The sequence below is a fragment of the Hypanus sabinus genome, chromosome 5, assembly GCF_030144855.1.
Source record: "Hypanus sabinus isolate sHypSab1 chromosome 5, sHypSab1.hap1, whole genome shotgun sequence".
Taxonomy (NCBI): Eukaryota; Metazoa; Chordata; class Chondrichthyes; order Myliobatiformes; family Dasyatidae; genus Hypanus; species Hypanus sabinus.
The window spans coordinates 103,145,642-103,164,058 of record NC_082710.1 but is presented as its reverse complement, the minus strand read 5'-3'; the positions used below and the strand labels follow the sequence as shown (position 1 = coordinate 103,164,058).

Sequence of the window (18,417 nt, the reverse complement as noted above, 5' to 3'; positions counted from 1 at the left end):
GGGGGAAGCCAGACGAAACACAGTTGAATTAAAATGAGGAAGCAGACAAGGATTTAGACTTTGTATTGAACATAACTGTTCAGTTATGTGAACAAATAAAGATAAAGTTATGTTTAACTGGAAAAACTGTTGTATCATCGGTTGAGTAAGAATCAAGTTGGACAAGATTTATGTATATTAGTAAATTGTATTTGACATGGCTGATTACTACTAAAGCAATTTACTAAGCACGTAGAATACTGCACTGCATACCGAGGAATGCAAAGTGGGAAAGTTCTGCTAAAATTCTAGATTTTAAATTCCTGAGGTGCTGGGAGTTGGATTGAGGCTTCTAGTGGCAGTACTGAAAAATTCAGCAAAACTTAAGTCTGAGTTGCTTTAATGCAGTCACAACATTTCCGTACTTGTCCATGAGCCAGGATTTAAAATGGAAATTACTCTTTAAATGGCCTGATTAGACGAATGATTGCTTTTGTAACATTAATGGCCAGAAGGTCTATATTACAAAATTGGAAAGAAGTAAACCCTCCTACCACGTCTCAGTGGCTTTTTCAAACTGTTTCTTATCTGAGTTTGGAAAAAATTAGAAGCACTATTTTTGACTCGTCAATTAAATTTGAAGAAACTTGGGGACCGTTCATTCGACATTTTCATATGAATTAATTTGGCCTTACCCAGACCTTCTCTCTGTTTATTCTTGTTCAGGTATGGAGTTCCGGAGTTCTTTGACACTATCATATACTTATAAACTGTTATTATTGCCCATGTTAGTTTTAGTTTAGTGTTTGTTTCATATATATATTTTCTTTCACACATCTCTAATTTTTTTTTCTTTTTCTTTTGATGATTAGTTTTGTTTTTTTTCATATATAATTATATAGACTTGATTGATTAATGTACTTTTTTGTTGTTGATGTTTAATAGGATATCATTATCCTATTATTAATGTAATCTTAAGTCTATTGTATTCATAACCTATTCATTATTATGTTATGTTTTTTTTATATTTATATGAAACTCAATAAAAAGATTGAAAAAGAAAGAAAGAATAGCCTGATTATTAAGATCCACTTCATTTTAATGGAACAGAGGGACAACAGGACAAGTTAGGATAAGAAATCTATGTAACCTGACTTTGGCTCAGAATAGGTTAGGATGTTAAATGTCCAAGTTATCCAGAAATGCTCTATGGATCAAGATGCATTAGAAAGAGAGAACATTGTTTTGTGCTATGATATTTTTATTATTGCTTCATTCTTGTCTCCATGCTTTTGTATACATTCTGCTGACTATTGCAGAGTTTGTTTTTTTTTCTCTCTGCACATTGGGTGTTCAACTGTCTTGTTTTAAAGGGTTCTTTGGTTTTTTGGCTGCCTGTAAGGAGACAAATCTCAAGACTGTATAAAGTATACATACTCTGATAGTAATGCATACTTTGAACTACTTGTTTCCCCATTTGCTGCAACAACAGATGCATGCAGTGTTTTCAATTATGTTCTTGTAGTGAAAAGGACATTGAACTGAAATGTTAACTCTGTTTTGAAGATTTTGACTGAAGTTTAAATGAGCCCATTGTTAAGAGGAAGGATTCTGGACCAATAACATTACTTTAATTTCCGTATATGGTGTCTGACCTGTTGAGTGTGTCCAGCATTTTCTGTTTTTATTTCAGATTTCCATCATCTAAATTATTCCTTTTTTAAACTCAAGGTTATTTTGCTGTGGACATAGATTATACTTATTAATGTATGAATGTTGAAATTAAGATTGAATTTTCAAATTAACTTGTGGGACATGTTTTTTCTGGGATTGGGAAAATTTAATGTTGCCCAAAATCAGAAGCTTTTTCAACACTCCATGTTCAACCTGAAGGAATATGAACTGTAATGTCATAAGCTATGACAATAACATCCCATTATGAATAAGTAAAAAATAAAGCATATGACTCTTGATTGTTGACGTGTGTTCTTCCATTACTGCACATGCAATTTGTGATCACTAGACATAGTATTGATGAAAAGGATTGGGTTTTGCCATTTTGCTGGAAAGGGTAGACTCCGAGGACTGTGCAGAGTGCTGTATAAGGTTGAAGCCAGACTTTCGTTGACTTCTTGCCTTTGTACTCAAGCTTTTAGACCACCTAGAGCAGATGTCAACACAGCTTCTTGCACATGCCCTTCGGCTTTCCATTGTGGGCATTTTCACATAAGTTCCACACCTAAAACCCGTGTTCCAGATCTTGTGTAGAACCTCTTCCTCCTTTTTTATTGTTGGAGTTAACTTCTTTGAGTACACATTTTCTGACCTTGCTGCATTCTTTACATAATAGCATTTTTCCACATGTTGAACATTCAGTTAATAGTAGTGAAAGTAAAATCAATAATTACATGCTTATAGTGTATGTAGTCTGTGAATTACGAAAAATAAAGAAGGGAATATGAGGGGATTAGTCATCTTCCATAATCTCTAGATCTTGTCTATCTGTAGCCATGTTAGCACCATGTGACAGAGGGGATTCTCTGTTCCTGAGTACTTTATAATTCAATGTTAATGACTGTACCGCATTCAGGTGAGAGATGAGTTCCTGTAATATTTGGTTGATGTGCTCATTATGAGTGCATGATTGGCAGTCTTTCATGCCAGCAAAATGTTTCTGGAGGATATTTTGGTACAAATGCATGATACTTTTGTCATCTGATTAATAAAGAATCTTTTTGAGGAAATTTTTTGGGATGTATTCCTTTTAGAAGGGTTTGTGTGGCTATTGCAATTGATGAAGCAAGGGGAGTGGAAAGAGGAAAAGGAAGAAGGTGCCTTCACTGAATAGTTATGCTGGTGCAGTTGGTAAATTACTGAATACAACAGGATCCAGTGTCATGATTTCTGATTACCTGCTGATGCTGTTCATGTGTCTACCTCAAGAGTTTCCTGACCATCTGTGTTCAATTATGATTCTGTTCCTCTCCATATTATCTCCAGACTGAGTTGCTTATTCCCTTTCACGTTTGCCCTCTCAAATAAACTGTCATCTACAGAAGGATTTCCGGCATCATTTTCTGACACATAACATCTTCCCTTGACCAGCCCCAACTGATGCTAGCCATTCCAAAAACTCAGGCTCCAAGGCCAGAAACTCGATGAATCTTTGTCCATGCTTCACTGGTTCAAATAGATGCAAGTTATTTCTCTTTTTTTCCATGTCTGCTGCAAAGCTATAAGTTTTTCATCTTGTATCTCTGTAAGTTAATGTCAAAAAAGGTGCTTTCGCTTTGAGGTGTTGAACCCTTATTTTATTTTTTTTGTTTTATTTTATTAAAATCAGTTCATCCCCCAGAGAAGGAAGGATTCAAAGAGGGGAAAGGGGCCACAGTGGTTGACAAAGGAAGTCAGAGATTGCATAGCATTTAAAAAAAAGAAGTATGACAGAGCTAAGGTGAGTGGGAAGACAGATGATTGGGAAATTTTTAAGGAACAACAGAACTTAACTAAAAAGGCAATACGGGGAGAAAAAAATGAGGTACGAACGCAAGCTAGCCAGGAATATAAAGGAGGATAGCATAAGCTTTTTTAGGTATGTGAAGAGAAAGAAGATAGTTAAGAACAATGTTGGGCCCTTGAAGAATGAATTGGGTGAAATTGTTATGGGAAACAGAGAAATGGCAGAAGACTTTAATAAGTGCTTTAGATCTGTCTTCACTAGGGAAGACACAAGCAATCTCCCAGATGTATGGATGGGCCAAGGACCTAGGGTAATATTAAAAGCAAGAGGATAGTGAGGGATAAAATTGGCCCCTTAGAGAATCAGAGTGGTCAGCTATGTGTGGAACCGAAGGAGATGGGAGAGATTTTGAATGATTTCTTCTCTTCGGTATTCACTAAGGAGAAGGATATTGAATTGTCTAACGTGTGGGAAACAAGTAAGGAAGTTATGGAACCTATGACAATTAAACAGGTGGAGGTACTGGCGCTTTTAAGAAATTTAAAAGTGGATAAATCTCCGGATCCTGACAGGATATTTCCCAGGACCTTGAGGGAAGTTTGTGTAGAAATAGCAGGAGCTCTGACGGAGATCTTTAATATGTCATTAGAAACGGGGATTGTGCCGGAGGATTGGCATATTGCTCATGTGGTTCCATTGTTTAAAAAGGGTTCTAGAAGGAAGCCTAGCAATTATAGACCTGTCAGTTTGACATCAGTGGTGGGTAAATTAATGGAAAGTATTCTTAGAGATAGTATTTATAATTATCTGGATAGACGGGATCTGATTAGAAGTAGCCAGCATGGATTTGTGCGTGGAAGGTCATGTTTGACAAACCTTATTGAATTTTTTGAAGAAGTTACGAGGAATGTTGACGAGGGTAAGGCAGTGGATGTAGTCTATATGGACTTCAGCAAAGCCTTTGACAAAGTTCCACATGGAAGGTTGGTTAAGAAGGTTCAGTCGTTAGGTATTAATGCTGGAGTAATAAAATGGATTCAACAGTGGCTAGATGGGAGATGCCAGAGAGAAGTGGTGGATAATTGTTTATCGGGATGGAGGCCGGTGACTAGCGGGGTGCCTCAGGGATCTGTTTTGGGCCCAATGTTGTTTGTAATATACATAAATGATCTGGATGATGGGGTGGTAAATTGGATTAGTAAGTATGCCGATGATACTAAGGTAGGGGTTGTTGTGGATAATGAGGTGGGTTTTCAAAGCTTGCAGGGAGATTTATGCCGGTTAGAAGAATGGGCTGAATGTTGGCAGATGGAGTTTAATGCTGAGAAGTGTGAGGTTCTACATTTTGGCAGGAATAATCCAAATAGAACATACAGGGTAAATGTTAGGGCATTGAGGAATGCAGAGGAACAGAGAGATCTAGGAATAACAGTGCATAGTTCCCTGAAGGTGGAGTCTCATGTAGATAGGGTGGTGAAGAAGGCTTTTGGAACGCTGGCCTTTATAAATCAAAGCATTGAGTACAGAAGTTGGAATGTAATGTTAAAATTGTACAAGGCATAGGTAAGGCCAAATTTAGAATATTGTATGCAGTTCTGGCCACCGAATTATAGGAAAGTTATCAATAAATTAGAGAGTGCAGAGACGATTTACTAGGATGTTACCTGGGTTTCAGCACTTAAGTTACAGAGAAAGGTTGAACAAGTTAGGTCTCTATTCATTGGAGCGTAGAAGGTTGAGGGGGGATTTGATCGAGGTATTTAAAATTTTGAGAGGGATAGATAGAGTTGACGTGAATAGGCTGTTTCCATTGAGAGTAGGGGAGAATCAAACGAGAGGACATGAATTGAGAGTTAGGGGGCAGAAGTTTAAGGGAAACATGAGGTGTTATTTCTTCACTCAGAGTGATAGCTGTGTGGAATCAGCTTCCTGTAGAAGTAGTAGCCAGTTCAGTTGTGTCATTTAAGGTAAAATTGGATAGGTATATGGACAAGAAAGGAGTAGAGGGTTATGGGCTGAGTGCGGGTAGGTGGGACTTGGTGAGATTAAGAGTTCGGCACGGACTAGGAGCGCTGAGATGGCCTGTTTCTGTGCTATGATTGTTATATGTTATATGGTTATCACAACTTGTATACGTATATGATAGATACAGTAAAATCTGAAATACAACTACTATTAAGGCATCCACGGTATAATAAACTTTCAGTTGTCCTATTCTGGCCTAGAGATTAAATTGCTGTTGAAGATTTTTTCCTCTAGTGAGATGTCTTTTTTCGTGATAAGGGGGTCAATCTGCTTGGCAGGTGAGAGTTATGGCTGTGAAACTATCTTGGGTACCAGTGTCTCCTCTGCAGTGGTTGTAGGAGTTGGCTCTGGAACTGCAGAAAGTGATTCTGAGAGTTCTGGACACCTTTTCTCTGGATGTTTTGGCATCCCAAACAGTGCATTGCAAGCTCCTCGATTTGCTAATCTATCCTAGGCCACCAAACAAAGCTTTGAGCCAATGCTTTCATTTTGCCCACACCTAGATGACTGGCATGTAACTACTCCAACACTTTAGCTCTCAATTTGGATGGTGCAATAATTCACAATCCCCACATAATACAACAACAAACTAGCTCAAGTTCCTTCTGATGCTGGTAAAAATGGGGGAATTGGAATTTCTGTTGCACATTCCAACCGTTTTGAGTTGCCATGTAGACCTGATACAGTGTGGGCTCTTTTCTGTTTCCCTTTGGATCATCTCTGCTGTAATAGGGAGACTATCAATTTGCATTAGAGAGAACACATCAGAGGAGTGTCTTAAGTATATTTTTCAGGTATTTCCTTTTCCAAAGTAAAAGGGACAATCCACCAGCATTTCCATGATTAGTTGCCCTCTTGAATTCAATCTTGTTATTCACACTTGTTGCATCACACTCGTAAGCCATAATTGTCAAATCTTTTACACACTGTCTTGAGATTTTGGAGATGTTCCTTGCCACCCTTAACAATAATAATGATGTTGTCCAGGTAACACCGAGTGCGGGGGCCAATGTCTACTTTACCAAAGTGTTTCTCTCCAGAAAGGTTTGCAAAGACAACCTCCACCCTGGGCAGAGGATATTAATCTATTTTCAGTACTGGGTTGATGGTGACCCTTAAAATTACCACAGATTATGACAGATCTATTCTTCTTGGCTACTTAGAACGACTGGTGTTGCCCATGGGCACCACTCAATTTTGGAAAGAATTCCTTCAGCCTCCATACAATCTAGCTCACTGGCTCACTTTATCATGGATGATATAAGGAAGTGAATGGGCTTTGTAAAACTTGGGTATTTCATTGTCATTTAACACTATTTTACCCTTGGTATGTTTGAGTTTTCCAAAGCCATCCTTGCACTCTGCTGTGGCATCATCCAGTACCTTTCTTAATTTACTTTCAATAAATAATAGGTGCAGAAGTAGACCATTCAGCCCTTCGAGCCTGCACCGCCATTTTGAGATCATGGCTGTTCAACTACTATCAATACCTGGTTCCTGCCTTGTCCCCATATCCCTTGATTCCCCTATCCATAAGATACCTATCTAGCTCTTTCTTGAAAGCATCCAGAGAATTGGCCTCCACTACCTTCCAAGGCAGTGCATTGCAGACCCCCACAACTCTCTGGGAGAGGAAGTTTTTCCTTAACTCTGTCCTAAATGACCTACCTGTTATTCTCAAACCATGCCCTCTGGTACTGGACTCTCCCAGCATCCTGCCTCTATCTTGTCCAATCCCTTAATAATCTTATATGTTGCAATCAGATCCCCTCTCAATCTCCCTAATTCCAGCATGTACAAGCCCAGTCTCTCTAACCTCTCTGCGTAAGACAGTCCGGACATCCCAGGAATTAACCTCGTGAATCTACACTGCACTTCCTCTACATCCAGGATGTCCTTCCTTAACCCTGGAGACCAAAACTGTACACAATACTCCAGGTGTGGTCTCACCAGGGCTCTGTACAAATGCAAGAGGATTTCCTTGCTCTTGTACTCAATTCCCTTTGTAATAAAGATCAACATTCCATTAGCCTTCTTTATTGCCTGCTGCACTTGCTCATTCACCTTCAGTGACTGATGAACAAGGACTCCTAGATCTCTTTGTATTTCTCCCTTACCTAACTCTACACCGTTCAGATAATAATCTGCCTTCCTGTTCTTACTCCCAAAGTGGATAACCTCACACTTATTCACATTAAACGTCATCTGCCAAGTATCTGCCCACTCACCCAGCCTATCCAAGTCACCCTGAATTTTCCTAACATCCTCATCACATGTCACACTGCCACCCAGCTTAGTATCATCAGCAAATTTGCTGATGTTATTTTCAATGCCTTCATCCAAATCGTCGACAGCTGTGGTCCCAATACCGAGCCCTGTGGCAGCCCACTAGTCACCATCTGCCATTCCGAGAAACACCCATTCACCGCTACCCTTTGCTTTCTATCTGCCAACCAGTTTTCTATCCATGTCAATGTCTTCCCCCCCCAATGCCCTGAGCTTTGATTTTACCCACCAATCTCCTATATGGGACCTTATCAAATGCCTTCTGAAAATCAAGGTACACTACATCCACTGGATCTCCCCCGTCTAACTTCCTGGTTACATCCTCGAAAAATTCCAACAGATTAGTCAAGCATGATTTACCCTTGGTAAATCCATGCTGGCTCGGCCCAATCCTATCACTGCTATCTAGATATGCCACTATTTCATCCTTAATAATGGACTCTAGTATCTTCCCCACCACCGATGTCAGGCTGACAGGTCGATAGTTCTGTTTTCTCCCTCCCTCCTTTCTTAAAAAGTGGGATAACTTTAGCCATTCTCCAATCCTCAGGAACTGATCCTGAATCTAAGGAACATTGGAAAATGATTACCAATGCATCTGCAATTTCCAGGGCCACCTCCTTTAGTATCCTAGGATGCAGACCATCTGGACCTGGGGATTTGTCAGCTTTCAGTCCCATCAGTCTTCTCATCACCGTTTCCTTCCTAATGTCAATCTGTTTCATTTCCTCTGTTACCCTATGTCCTTGGCCCATCCATACATCTGGGAGATTGCTTGTGTCTTCCTTAGTGAAAACAGATCTAAAGTACTAATTAAATTCTTCTGCCATTTCTCTGTTTCCCATAACAATTTCACCCAATTCATTCCTCAAGGGCCCAACATTGTTCTTAACTATCTTCTTTCTCTTCACATACCTAAAAAAGCTTTTGCTATCTTCCTTTATATTCCTGGCTAGCTTGCGTTCGTGAAGTTCTTTCAATTGACTCTGTTGCAGAGGATGCAAATAGTGGATGGATCTCCAATGAATTTGTAGTAGTTTCAGCCAGTCACAGCCCCGCAACGCTGGCCCTCCTGTTTGTATCACATATAAACTTGTTTTGTGTTTATTTCGCAGTTATGAATCTCATTTCCACAGGAGTTACCTTTTCTCTAGTTTTTAGTTGGATATCTGCAGGCTTCAGTTCAGTATCTTTAAAATGCTGTTCAAACACATTTTGGGGAAAAACTGAAATAGCCGAGCCATTGTCCATTCCATTATAATTAATTTGCCGTTCTCTTCTGTTGTCAGCCCTACTGCTTGTCACATGCAAGTTCTCACATTGTAAATCTCAAGGCCATCCAGTCATTCTCATCATTATCAGACTTTTCATCAATACCATGCAGATTAGTGCTCTTTTTCTTGTCCCCGTGCAGCATATTTATTTTTATCTACCTGACATACTGTTTGTACATGTTATAATTTTGTGGTATTTTCTGCAAGTTTCAACTTTAAACCTGCATTGGTCTGGTGTATGTGAGCCCCTGCCACAATGGTAACACTACTTGTTCAGCCAAGCAAGTTTCTGTGTAGACATTACAATTTCTGACTGCAACTCAATTGTGTCTCTGCCTGCTGATTCCATTGATACATTAATTTTAACTGCTTCTTTAAATGAGTTTTACTTCAGTTAGGAGCTGTTTTTGAATGTTGTCTTGCAAGATTCCACAAACTAAGCAACTCTTAATGCAACAATCACTGAACTGAACTCAGACAACTTGTTCAATTCAGGCAGATACGCTGAAATGGACTCTCCTTCCTTTTTGTTTCCCTTATGAACCCTTAAGCATTCTGCAATAACAGTGGTTTTGGTTCAAAAATTTCCTGCATTACTTTCATGATATCAGCAAAGCTCATTTCGGCTGGTTTGATTGGAGCTGTTAAATTTCTAAGTAAAGTGTATTCTCTTCCACCTTGTACACTCAGCAAAACTTGCACTAACTTCACAATGGCTTTTGTAACTTGCTTGAACATACTGTATTAGTTAGTTCTGTATACAGCAGCCAGTTCTACATTTTGGCAGGAATAATCCAAATAGAACATACAGGGTAAATGGTAGGGCATTGAGGAATGCAGAGGAACAGAGAGATCTAGGAATAACAGTGCATAGTTCCCTGAAGGTGGAGTCTCATGTAGATAGGGTGGTGAAGAGGGCTTTTGGAACGCTGGCCTTTATAAATCAAAGCATTGAGTACAGAAGTTGGGATGTAATGCTAAAGTTGTACAAGGCATTGGTAAGGCCAAATTTGGAATATTGTGTGCAGTTCTGGTCACCGAATTATAGGAAAGATATCAATAAATTAGAGAGAGTGCAGAGACGATTTACTAGGATGTTACCTGGGTTTCAGCAATTAAGTTACAGAGAAAGGTTGAACAAGTTAGGTCTCTATTCATTGGAGTGTAGAAGGTTGAGGGGGGATTTGATCGAGGTATTTAAAATTTTGAGAGGGATAGATAGAGTTGATGTGAACAGGCTGTTTCCATTGAGAGTAGGGGAGATTCAAACTAGAGGACATGATTTGAGAGTTAGGGGGCAGAAGTTTAAGGGAAACACGAGGGGGTATTTCTTTACTCAAAGAGTGATAGCTGTGTGGAATGAGCTTCCTGTAGAAGTAGTAGAGGCCAGTTCAGTTGTGTCATTTAAGGTAAAATTGGATAGGTATATGGACAGGAAAGGAGTGGAGGGTTATGGGCTGAGTGCGGGTAGGTGGGACTAGGTGAGATTAAGGGTTCGGCACAGACTAGGAGGGCCAAGATGGCCTGTTTCCGTGCTGTGATTGTTATATGGTTATATATGGTTAACAGAGGAAATTAAACAGATTGACATTAGGAGGGAAATGGTGATGAGTAGACTGATGGGACTGAAGGCTAACAAATCCCCAGGTCCAGATGGTCTGCATCCTAGGGTACTAAAGGAGGTGGCTCTGGAAATTGCGGATACATTGGTAATCATTTTCCAATATTCCTTAGATTCAGGATCAGTTCCTGAGGATTGGAGAATGGCTAATGTTATCCCACTTTTTAAGAAAGGAGGGAGGGAGAAAATAGAGAACTATCGTCCTGTCAGCCTAACATCAGTATTGGGGAAGATGCTAGAGTCCATTATTAAAGATGAAATAGTGACATATCTAGATAGCTGTGATAGGATTTGGCTGAGCCAGCATGGATTTACCAAGGGCAAATCATGCTTGACCAATCTATTGGAGTTTTTCGAGGATGTAACCAGGAAGTTAGACAAGGGAGGTCCAGTGGACGTAGTGTCCCTCGATTTTCAGAAGGCATTTGATAAGGTCCCACATAGGAGATTGCACGGTGAAATCAGAGCTCATGGCATTGCGGGGAAGATATTGACATGGATAGGAAACTGGTTGGCAGATGGAAAGCAAAGGGTAGCGGTGAATGGGTGTTTCTTGGAATGGCAGGTGGTGACTAGTGGGGTGCCACAGGGCTTGGTATTGGGACCACAGCTGTTTACAATTTACATCAACGATTTAGATGAAGGCATTGAGAATAACATGAGCAAGTTTGCTGATGATACTAAGCTGGGTGGCAGTGTGACATGTGATGAGGATGTTAGGAGAATTCAGGGTGACTTGGATAGGCTGGGTGAGTGGGCAGATACTTGGCAGATGACATTTAATGTGAATAAGTGTGAGGTTATCCACTTTGGGAGTAAGAACAGGAAGGCAGATTATTATCTGAACGGTGTAGAGTTAGGTAAGGGAGAAATACAAAGAGATCTAGGAGTCCTTGTTCATCAGTCACTGAAGGTGAATGAGCAAGTACAGCAGGCAGTGAAGAAGGCTAATGGAATGTTGATCTTTATTACAAAGGGAATTGAGTACAAGAGCAAGGAAATCCTTTTGCATTTGTACAGGGCCCTGGTGAGAACACACCTGGATTATTGTGTACAGTTTTGGTCTCCAGGGTGAAGGAAGGACATTCTGGCTGCAGAGGAAGTGCAGCGTAGATTCACGAGGTTAATTCCTGGGATGTCCGGACTGTCTTACGCAGAGAGGTTAGAGAGATTGGGCTTGTACATGCTGGAATTAAGGAGATTGAGAGGGGATCTGATCTTAATATAAGATTATTAAGGGATTGAGAGGCAGGAAATATGTTCCAGATGCTGAGAGAGTCCAGTACCAGAGGGTATTGTTTAAGAATAAGGGGTAGGTCATTTAGGACAGAGTTAAGGAAAATCTTCTTCTCCCAGAGAGTTGTGCGGGTGCCTCAGAAGGCAGTGGAGGCCAATTCTCTGGATGCTTTCAAGAAGAAGCTAGATAGGTATCTTATGGATAGGGGAATCAAGGGATATGGGGACAAGGCAGGAACCGGGTATTGATAGTAGATGATCAGCCATGATCTCAGAATGGCGGTGCAGGCTCAAAGGGCCAAATGGTCTACTTCTGCACCTATTGTCTATTGTCTATTTTATTTTTTCAGCTGCTGAAGAGTGTGTTAAATGAACTGAAGGAAAGAAAGCAAATTGAGGAAAACCTTCTGCAAGTTCACTTAAATGGTGAGTAACATTTTCCAACAGTCTGCAATGTATTTTTAACCTATAGATCTGTAACAGGGCTTTGTATAGAGTGAAGCTCTTTTTTTTATCGGATTGAAAACAAAATTGAAATTTAAGAGTAAATAGTGAGATCTGAAATGATTGAAGTAATTTCGGGTTGATGCAAATACATAAAATTAGCATTGTCAGACTGGTGTCTGCAGTAGATACATTTTTTTACATTGAAATGGAAAATAAGACAGATTGGCCCTGATGTAGGGTCTTGGCCCGAAATATCAACTGTTTACTCTTCTCCATAGATGCTGCCTGGCCCCGGCTCACAAAGCTGTGCCAAACATGTCCTTACCTTAGAACTACCTAGGCTTACCCATAGCCGTCTATTTTTCTAAGGTCCATGTATCCATCCAGGAGTCCCTTATAAGACCCTATAATTTCCACCTCCACTGCTGCTACCAGCAGCCCATTCCACGCACTCACCACTCTCTGTGTAAAAAAAAAACAACTTATCCCTGACATCTCCTCTGTACCTACTTCCAAGCACTTTAAAATGGTCGCCTCCCGTGCTGCAAATAACAAATTACTGCTGAAGCTTATTTATAAGTAAAAAACTTTTCAGTCTCTATTTGAAAGGATTGAAGGCAAGGAGTGAGGAAGCGAAATAGATGTTATCTGATAAATCTCCTTTGTTACTTAGAAAGTGGGTAGGTACCTGGTATAAGGTAGTAGTTGAAGCAGGCAGTTTGGTGGATTTAAGAATAGACATATAAATGTTAAGGAAATGGATATGGATGATACACAGATAGAGGATATTTAGCATAAATTGGCATCCAGATTAACACAACATTGTAGGCCAAATGGCCTGTTCCCTGCTATAGTGTTCTGTGTTCTATTTTTTATTGTCTCTATTGCTTCCCAGCTGCAGTTCAGGAGAAGCAACTTTGAATTAAAAAGTTAAATCATTTCTCTCTAATTTTACCATGGTACTGCAACATAAACTGAGAATCACCAACCTACAAGCTATACTGAACATTACCCTCTACTTTTTTTTGATCTCCAATAGAAACGTTCTACCCCGTGTGCTTGTGAATCAGAATCAGGTTTAATATAGCTGTCTGCCTTGCGCCATAGGATCATATGTGACATTTCTCAAACTTACTTAAAACAGGAGGAAACAATCAGGACTATGTCAGCTTTCAGAGTAGTACCAAAGTCATACAGATGCTGGAAATCTGAAAAAAAGTCAGAAAGTGATACAGCTAGTCAGTTCAGACAGCATTTGTGGAGAGAAAAAGAGTTACTGGTTCAATTCAGAGACCCTATGTTATCCTTCGTTATTTGACCTGACTGTTACCAGCATATCTTTTTCTTAATTTGAGGCTGGAAGTTGGTAGTTTATAAAGAATAATATTTAACCATCTAGAACACAAACCTAAACTTAAATAAAGTATGTCTCAAGTTAATTTAATACTTTTAAAATTCAAATTCAACTTCCTGCAATTCTGGCAGGGAAAGGTTCCCTGGGATGGATAAACAACAATATAACATACTGAAAGTGTGAGCAAAGGGGAATTCGGAAAATATTACAGCAATGGTTATATGCGATGTCAAAAATTTACTGACTCACAATCAATGAGTCAGAGAAGATTTTAAAAATTGATTTAAGTATATTCAATTTGTGATGAATCTGCTAGATAGCTGGAATATTTATTTGTGTTTACTAAACAAGTTAAAACTTATGATCTTACCTGAAGCAGAGCTAAACCAAGCAATATTGATTTATTTGTTATGTAGCTGATATCTGTTCATATGAACTGAAAGTGCATTAAGCAAATAATACCCTAGGGACCCCAGTGATAGTCTAATATTGAGCCTTTGGGAGGAATTTGTGAGCTCAGGACTGTTGCGATGAGCCAGACTCTAGTGAGGTTCAAGGAGATTGGGTACAACTTCCCTTGGTGCCTGTGTTCAAAAGATGGCTCAAAATGCACATAGGTAATAGCAGAATAATTACTTAATTATCAAGTTAAGTTAATTATCTCTTATAAATAATATATATATAGTAGTACATCTACATTTGCAAGAGGTGGTCTTGGTTATCAAAGCATTAATACATTGATAGAACATCACTATTTTGTGGACTGTGGGAAGAATCTTTGACAATGTTTTACTTCATCAGTCAAAGGCATTTCATAGGCATTCAGCATTTAAAAAAAAGATGGATAAACTCAGCTAGGGATCTGTGATAAATTCTGTGAACTTTCCACATGGGGAAGAAGAACTGAACTGACAGTACAAGGACATAGTATTTGGTTTACCACAGTATTTAAGTAAATAACCTTTGTTTATAAACCACATGCCAAGTTTTCAAATTGCATGGAAGTTAATCCTGATTAATGCAGGTGCCAATTTCATGAAGTTGTTTGGTTAGACCATCACAATTTTCTTTAGAATTTTCTCCCTAGCTAGATTTAAAATTGGACTGACAGAATTCCAAATTAATTAAAATGTATCAGGAACATGAATGGATAAATCATATTTTTCTTCCATTACTTTATTCCTGCAGCACAATAAATTGTAATTGGTGTCCACTTTTTGACTACAATTACCATTCTATTGCATTCCACTATACCCCACTTTATTCATCAAATTTTTCATACTGTTCTCTCTTGAAGGCTTTTTGTGAATGTCTAATTACACCATCATATGATTTCCACTTTTTATTTCCAGTTAATAATACAATATCAAGAAGAATAGGTTGAATTGAAAACACTTACTATGTTTAAAGGAACGATAGCTTTCTATTGTTAAATAGGTGTGTGTCCATTTTGTTGTCTTCAACTAATTTCATTTCTGTTTTCATTTTTATATTATTTTTCACAAAGCTTTCGAAAAGCAAACTTGGCTGTTGTTAATCATCTCTTGTGTTTTTTCTTTTGATCATCAGCAAAATTAGTCTCTTCAGAATTAAATGTGGTGCTTTGACTATCAAGGGATCTTAGGAGAATTTGTTTGGCACTCTGTTTTACATCTGCCCTCCCCTACTCACACTCCCCTACTCCCTCTTTCCCCTACTCCCTCACACCCTCCTCTACTCCCTCCCTCCTCCCACTCACTCCCTCCCTCCCCCTCTCACTCCCTCTCTCCCCCTACACCCCTCTCCCCTGCCACTCTTCCTCCCCCATTCCCTCAATATGTGAGAGTTACAATGAAATAAATAGTTGAACAGGATTGACAGGAATGCTCTGTTTTAATGGGCCGAGTAGCCATCCATATCATAATAAAATCGGAAATACTTTGTTTGGGGAAATAGCTTTATTTTTGTCCAACTGTTGAAGCAATAAAGCTATTGTAATCAAGTTTTTTTTTCCATTTTAGGGTTATTACAAACAGATGACAAGGTTGCACTGAAAGAAATCACAAGGCAGCTTCAGCTTGAGAATGTTGTTGGAGATAAAGTTTTTGTGAGTTTTTTATTTGATAGTTCAATTGTGACATTGTGCGTGTTTTTGTACCTAATATTACTATAGCATTTTCAATTGGGATGAAAGTCTTAAAAGCAATGTTCTTTTCAGTTTGAGTTAACTCCTGTAAGTCAATTTGACTGTAGACCTGGTCTATTCTTTATCATCAATTTTTAATTTAAAAATTGCAGAAGCATCCAAATGTGATACTTCTTCCACATATTGGAACTCACAGTGCACATGTGTAAAATCACAAATGTCAATTAATTACAGTTATACATATTTGATATACATCCCTAAATGCTACAATCCTTTTACTGGAGTTATTTCCACAGCATTATGGGAGCAAGTTCCAGGACATTGATGATGGAGATGATGTGTTTTGAGGTTAAATACTGAGATGGTTGACAGTTGGTTGACAGGCAGGAAGCAGAGTAGGAATAAACTGGTCTCTTTCCAGACGGTAGGTGGTAACTAATGAGTAGCACAATGATCATTTGCTGGGCTCTAGCTATTCCTAATATGCATATCAAAGATTTATTTGAGGGAAATGAAACTCAGTAAGCTCTCCAAACTTGCAGCTAACACATAGTTATTGCGGATAGTCTAGGACTGTGAGTGTGGTTGTGAACTAAGATAGAGGATGCAATTTGATGTAGGCATGTTGTATGAGTGACTAAATGAATGACAAATGATGCATTTGACATAGGCACACAGGAGGTTATTCACTTTAGTTCGAAAGACAGCTTATTATTTAAAAGATGACAGGTTGAAAAAAGAGAAGGTAATATGAGATTTGTATATTCTTCTGCACGGGGTCCAACGAGACGTTCTCCTTAGAATTTTGCAGCTGTCTTGTAGCTCATGATCTGCTTTTCTGAAGGGAGTATTTCCTAGGATGGCAAGACCAATGTACGAACAGACATGTGTCAATCAAGCCTATGTTCTTGGGAGTTTAGGAGATGACATGGACACCATTTCACTTTGTTCTCTAGCTCTTTCCCCTCCTCTGACTTGTTATTTGATAAATGGTCTACAATGGCGTTATCTGAAGATGGTATTAGAGCGGAAACTGGTCATGGCAATGGTAAGTGTACATGGAGTAGAGTAGGATATTGAGACATGAGTGGACATACAGTAGAGTAGGAGGTTGAGGATGCTTCCTCATCAAGCACCAGTGTTGAGAATAATTGTGCTGGAGGTACTGCTGCTTCTCCTCACTGATTGCGGACTGTTGGTCAGCAAGTGGAGGATCCAGTTGCAAAGGGAGGTGTTGAATCCCAGATCTAGCAATTTGGAGATGAGTTTTTTTGGAATTAAAGCATTGAAATGAAGCTGTATTCAATGAACAATATCTAATTGTCCAGATGCTTCGAGGTGAATTCAGGGCCTGGCAGATGGCATCTGCTATAGGCCTGAATCGTCATTAGGCAAATCGTTGTGGGTCAGGGTTGTCTGGGAGGCTGGAGTTAATGTGTACCATGACCAGCTTCTAATGAGGGAGCCTTGTGGCACTTCTGCCTGAATATGATTGGACCCATTATTAGTTTTAGTGCCTCCATTCATTGCTTGTCCCTCACCAATCACGAATAGATATAGCAGGAATACAGAGATTTGATTTAATCGATTTCTTCGTGAGATATCTTCGCTCTGTCTATGCATGGCATTGCTGTTATTTAGTACGGTACTTCTTGAGAAATAAGATCACATAGATAAGTCATTGCATTAAGATGCCAGTGAATTTTCAAACTCATCAAAGTTCAAAGTAAATCTATTAAAAATATACATGCATGTCACTATATAAAACCTGCGATTCATTTGCTTGTGGGCATACAGTATGGAAGGCTCAAACTGCTCAGCATGGTGCTATGTGCCCCATCAAAGCACACAAGAATTCAAGGCCGAATGACTTAATGCTGTGGTAGAATGTTGTGGTGAAGAATGGGGAAAGAAGTCAACCAGGACTAAATTGCTCTCATCTGCATCCTAATGTGCCTTGCCAAAGAATATTTGCATCCAAATATGGACCGCTTGTGTATCTGAAGAGCTACATGAACCTGATGATCATCATCCTCAAATCCATTGGACTATTCAGGTATAACTTGAGAAGTCCTGTTGAGGCTTGAATGGATTAGCACTAAGTGTGCCTGCTGCTGTGCCCAGTTTGTCCTTCTGCTTCTGTTGAACTAGGGTAGATGCCCAGGTGGGCAGTAAGGTTGCTTCATGAGGTGATGTGTTGTTGTTGTTGTTGTTACTGTGCTTTATGGATGCCCAGTTTTGTGTTGTGAGATGTTTCTGAGCCTTTCCCATTTAGTATGACTGTAGTATTAAACAATAGATTGGAGAGTGTTATTGAAAATTATTATTAGTACAATCGATTTTCTTTTTCAAGTACCAAAATAAAAGAGAAACTGCTGAGGCCTCACAGGAAATACAAAAGCATCTTTAGAGAAAGAAACATGTCAGGCTAATTGTGATTCTTTCATGATATCTGATCAGCGACCTGAAACCTTAACTCTGTTTCAAATGTGCCTCGTCTGCTGAATATCCCTTTCATTCTTTTTATTTGTTTTGCATTCAGCTATTGCTGCTGTTTTTGATGCTGAAAGTTCTATACATACTTTCCTAGGAGCAGTAATGAAAAGCTAA

At 39.2% G+C, this 18,417-nt stretch overlaps 1 protein-coding gene across 3 annotated transcripts in view; it reads left to right on the top strand.

Annotated features, from left to right (window-relative positions):
• orc4 (origin recognition complex, subunit 4) overlaps positions 1–18,417 on the top strand; it is a 117,653-nt gene that overhangs the window by 60,481 nt on the left and 38,755 nt on the right. For all 3 annotated transcript variants that reach the window (XM_059970269.1, XM_059970270.1, XM_059970271.1), the window contains exons 5-6: positions 12,232–12,307; positions 15,683–15,768. In XM_059970269.1, coding sequence (XP_059826252.1) covers positions 12,232–12,307; positions 15,683–15,768 — 162 coding nt within the window. The remainder of the gene's footprint in view (positions 1–12,231; positions 12,308–15,682; positions 15,769–18,417) is intronic.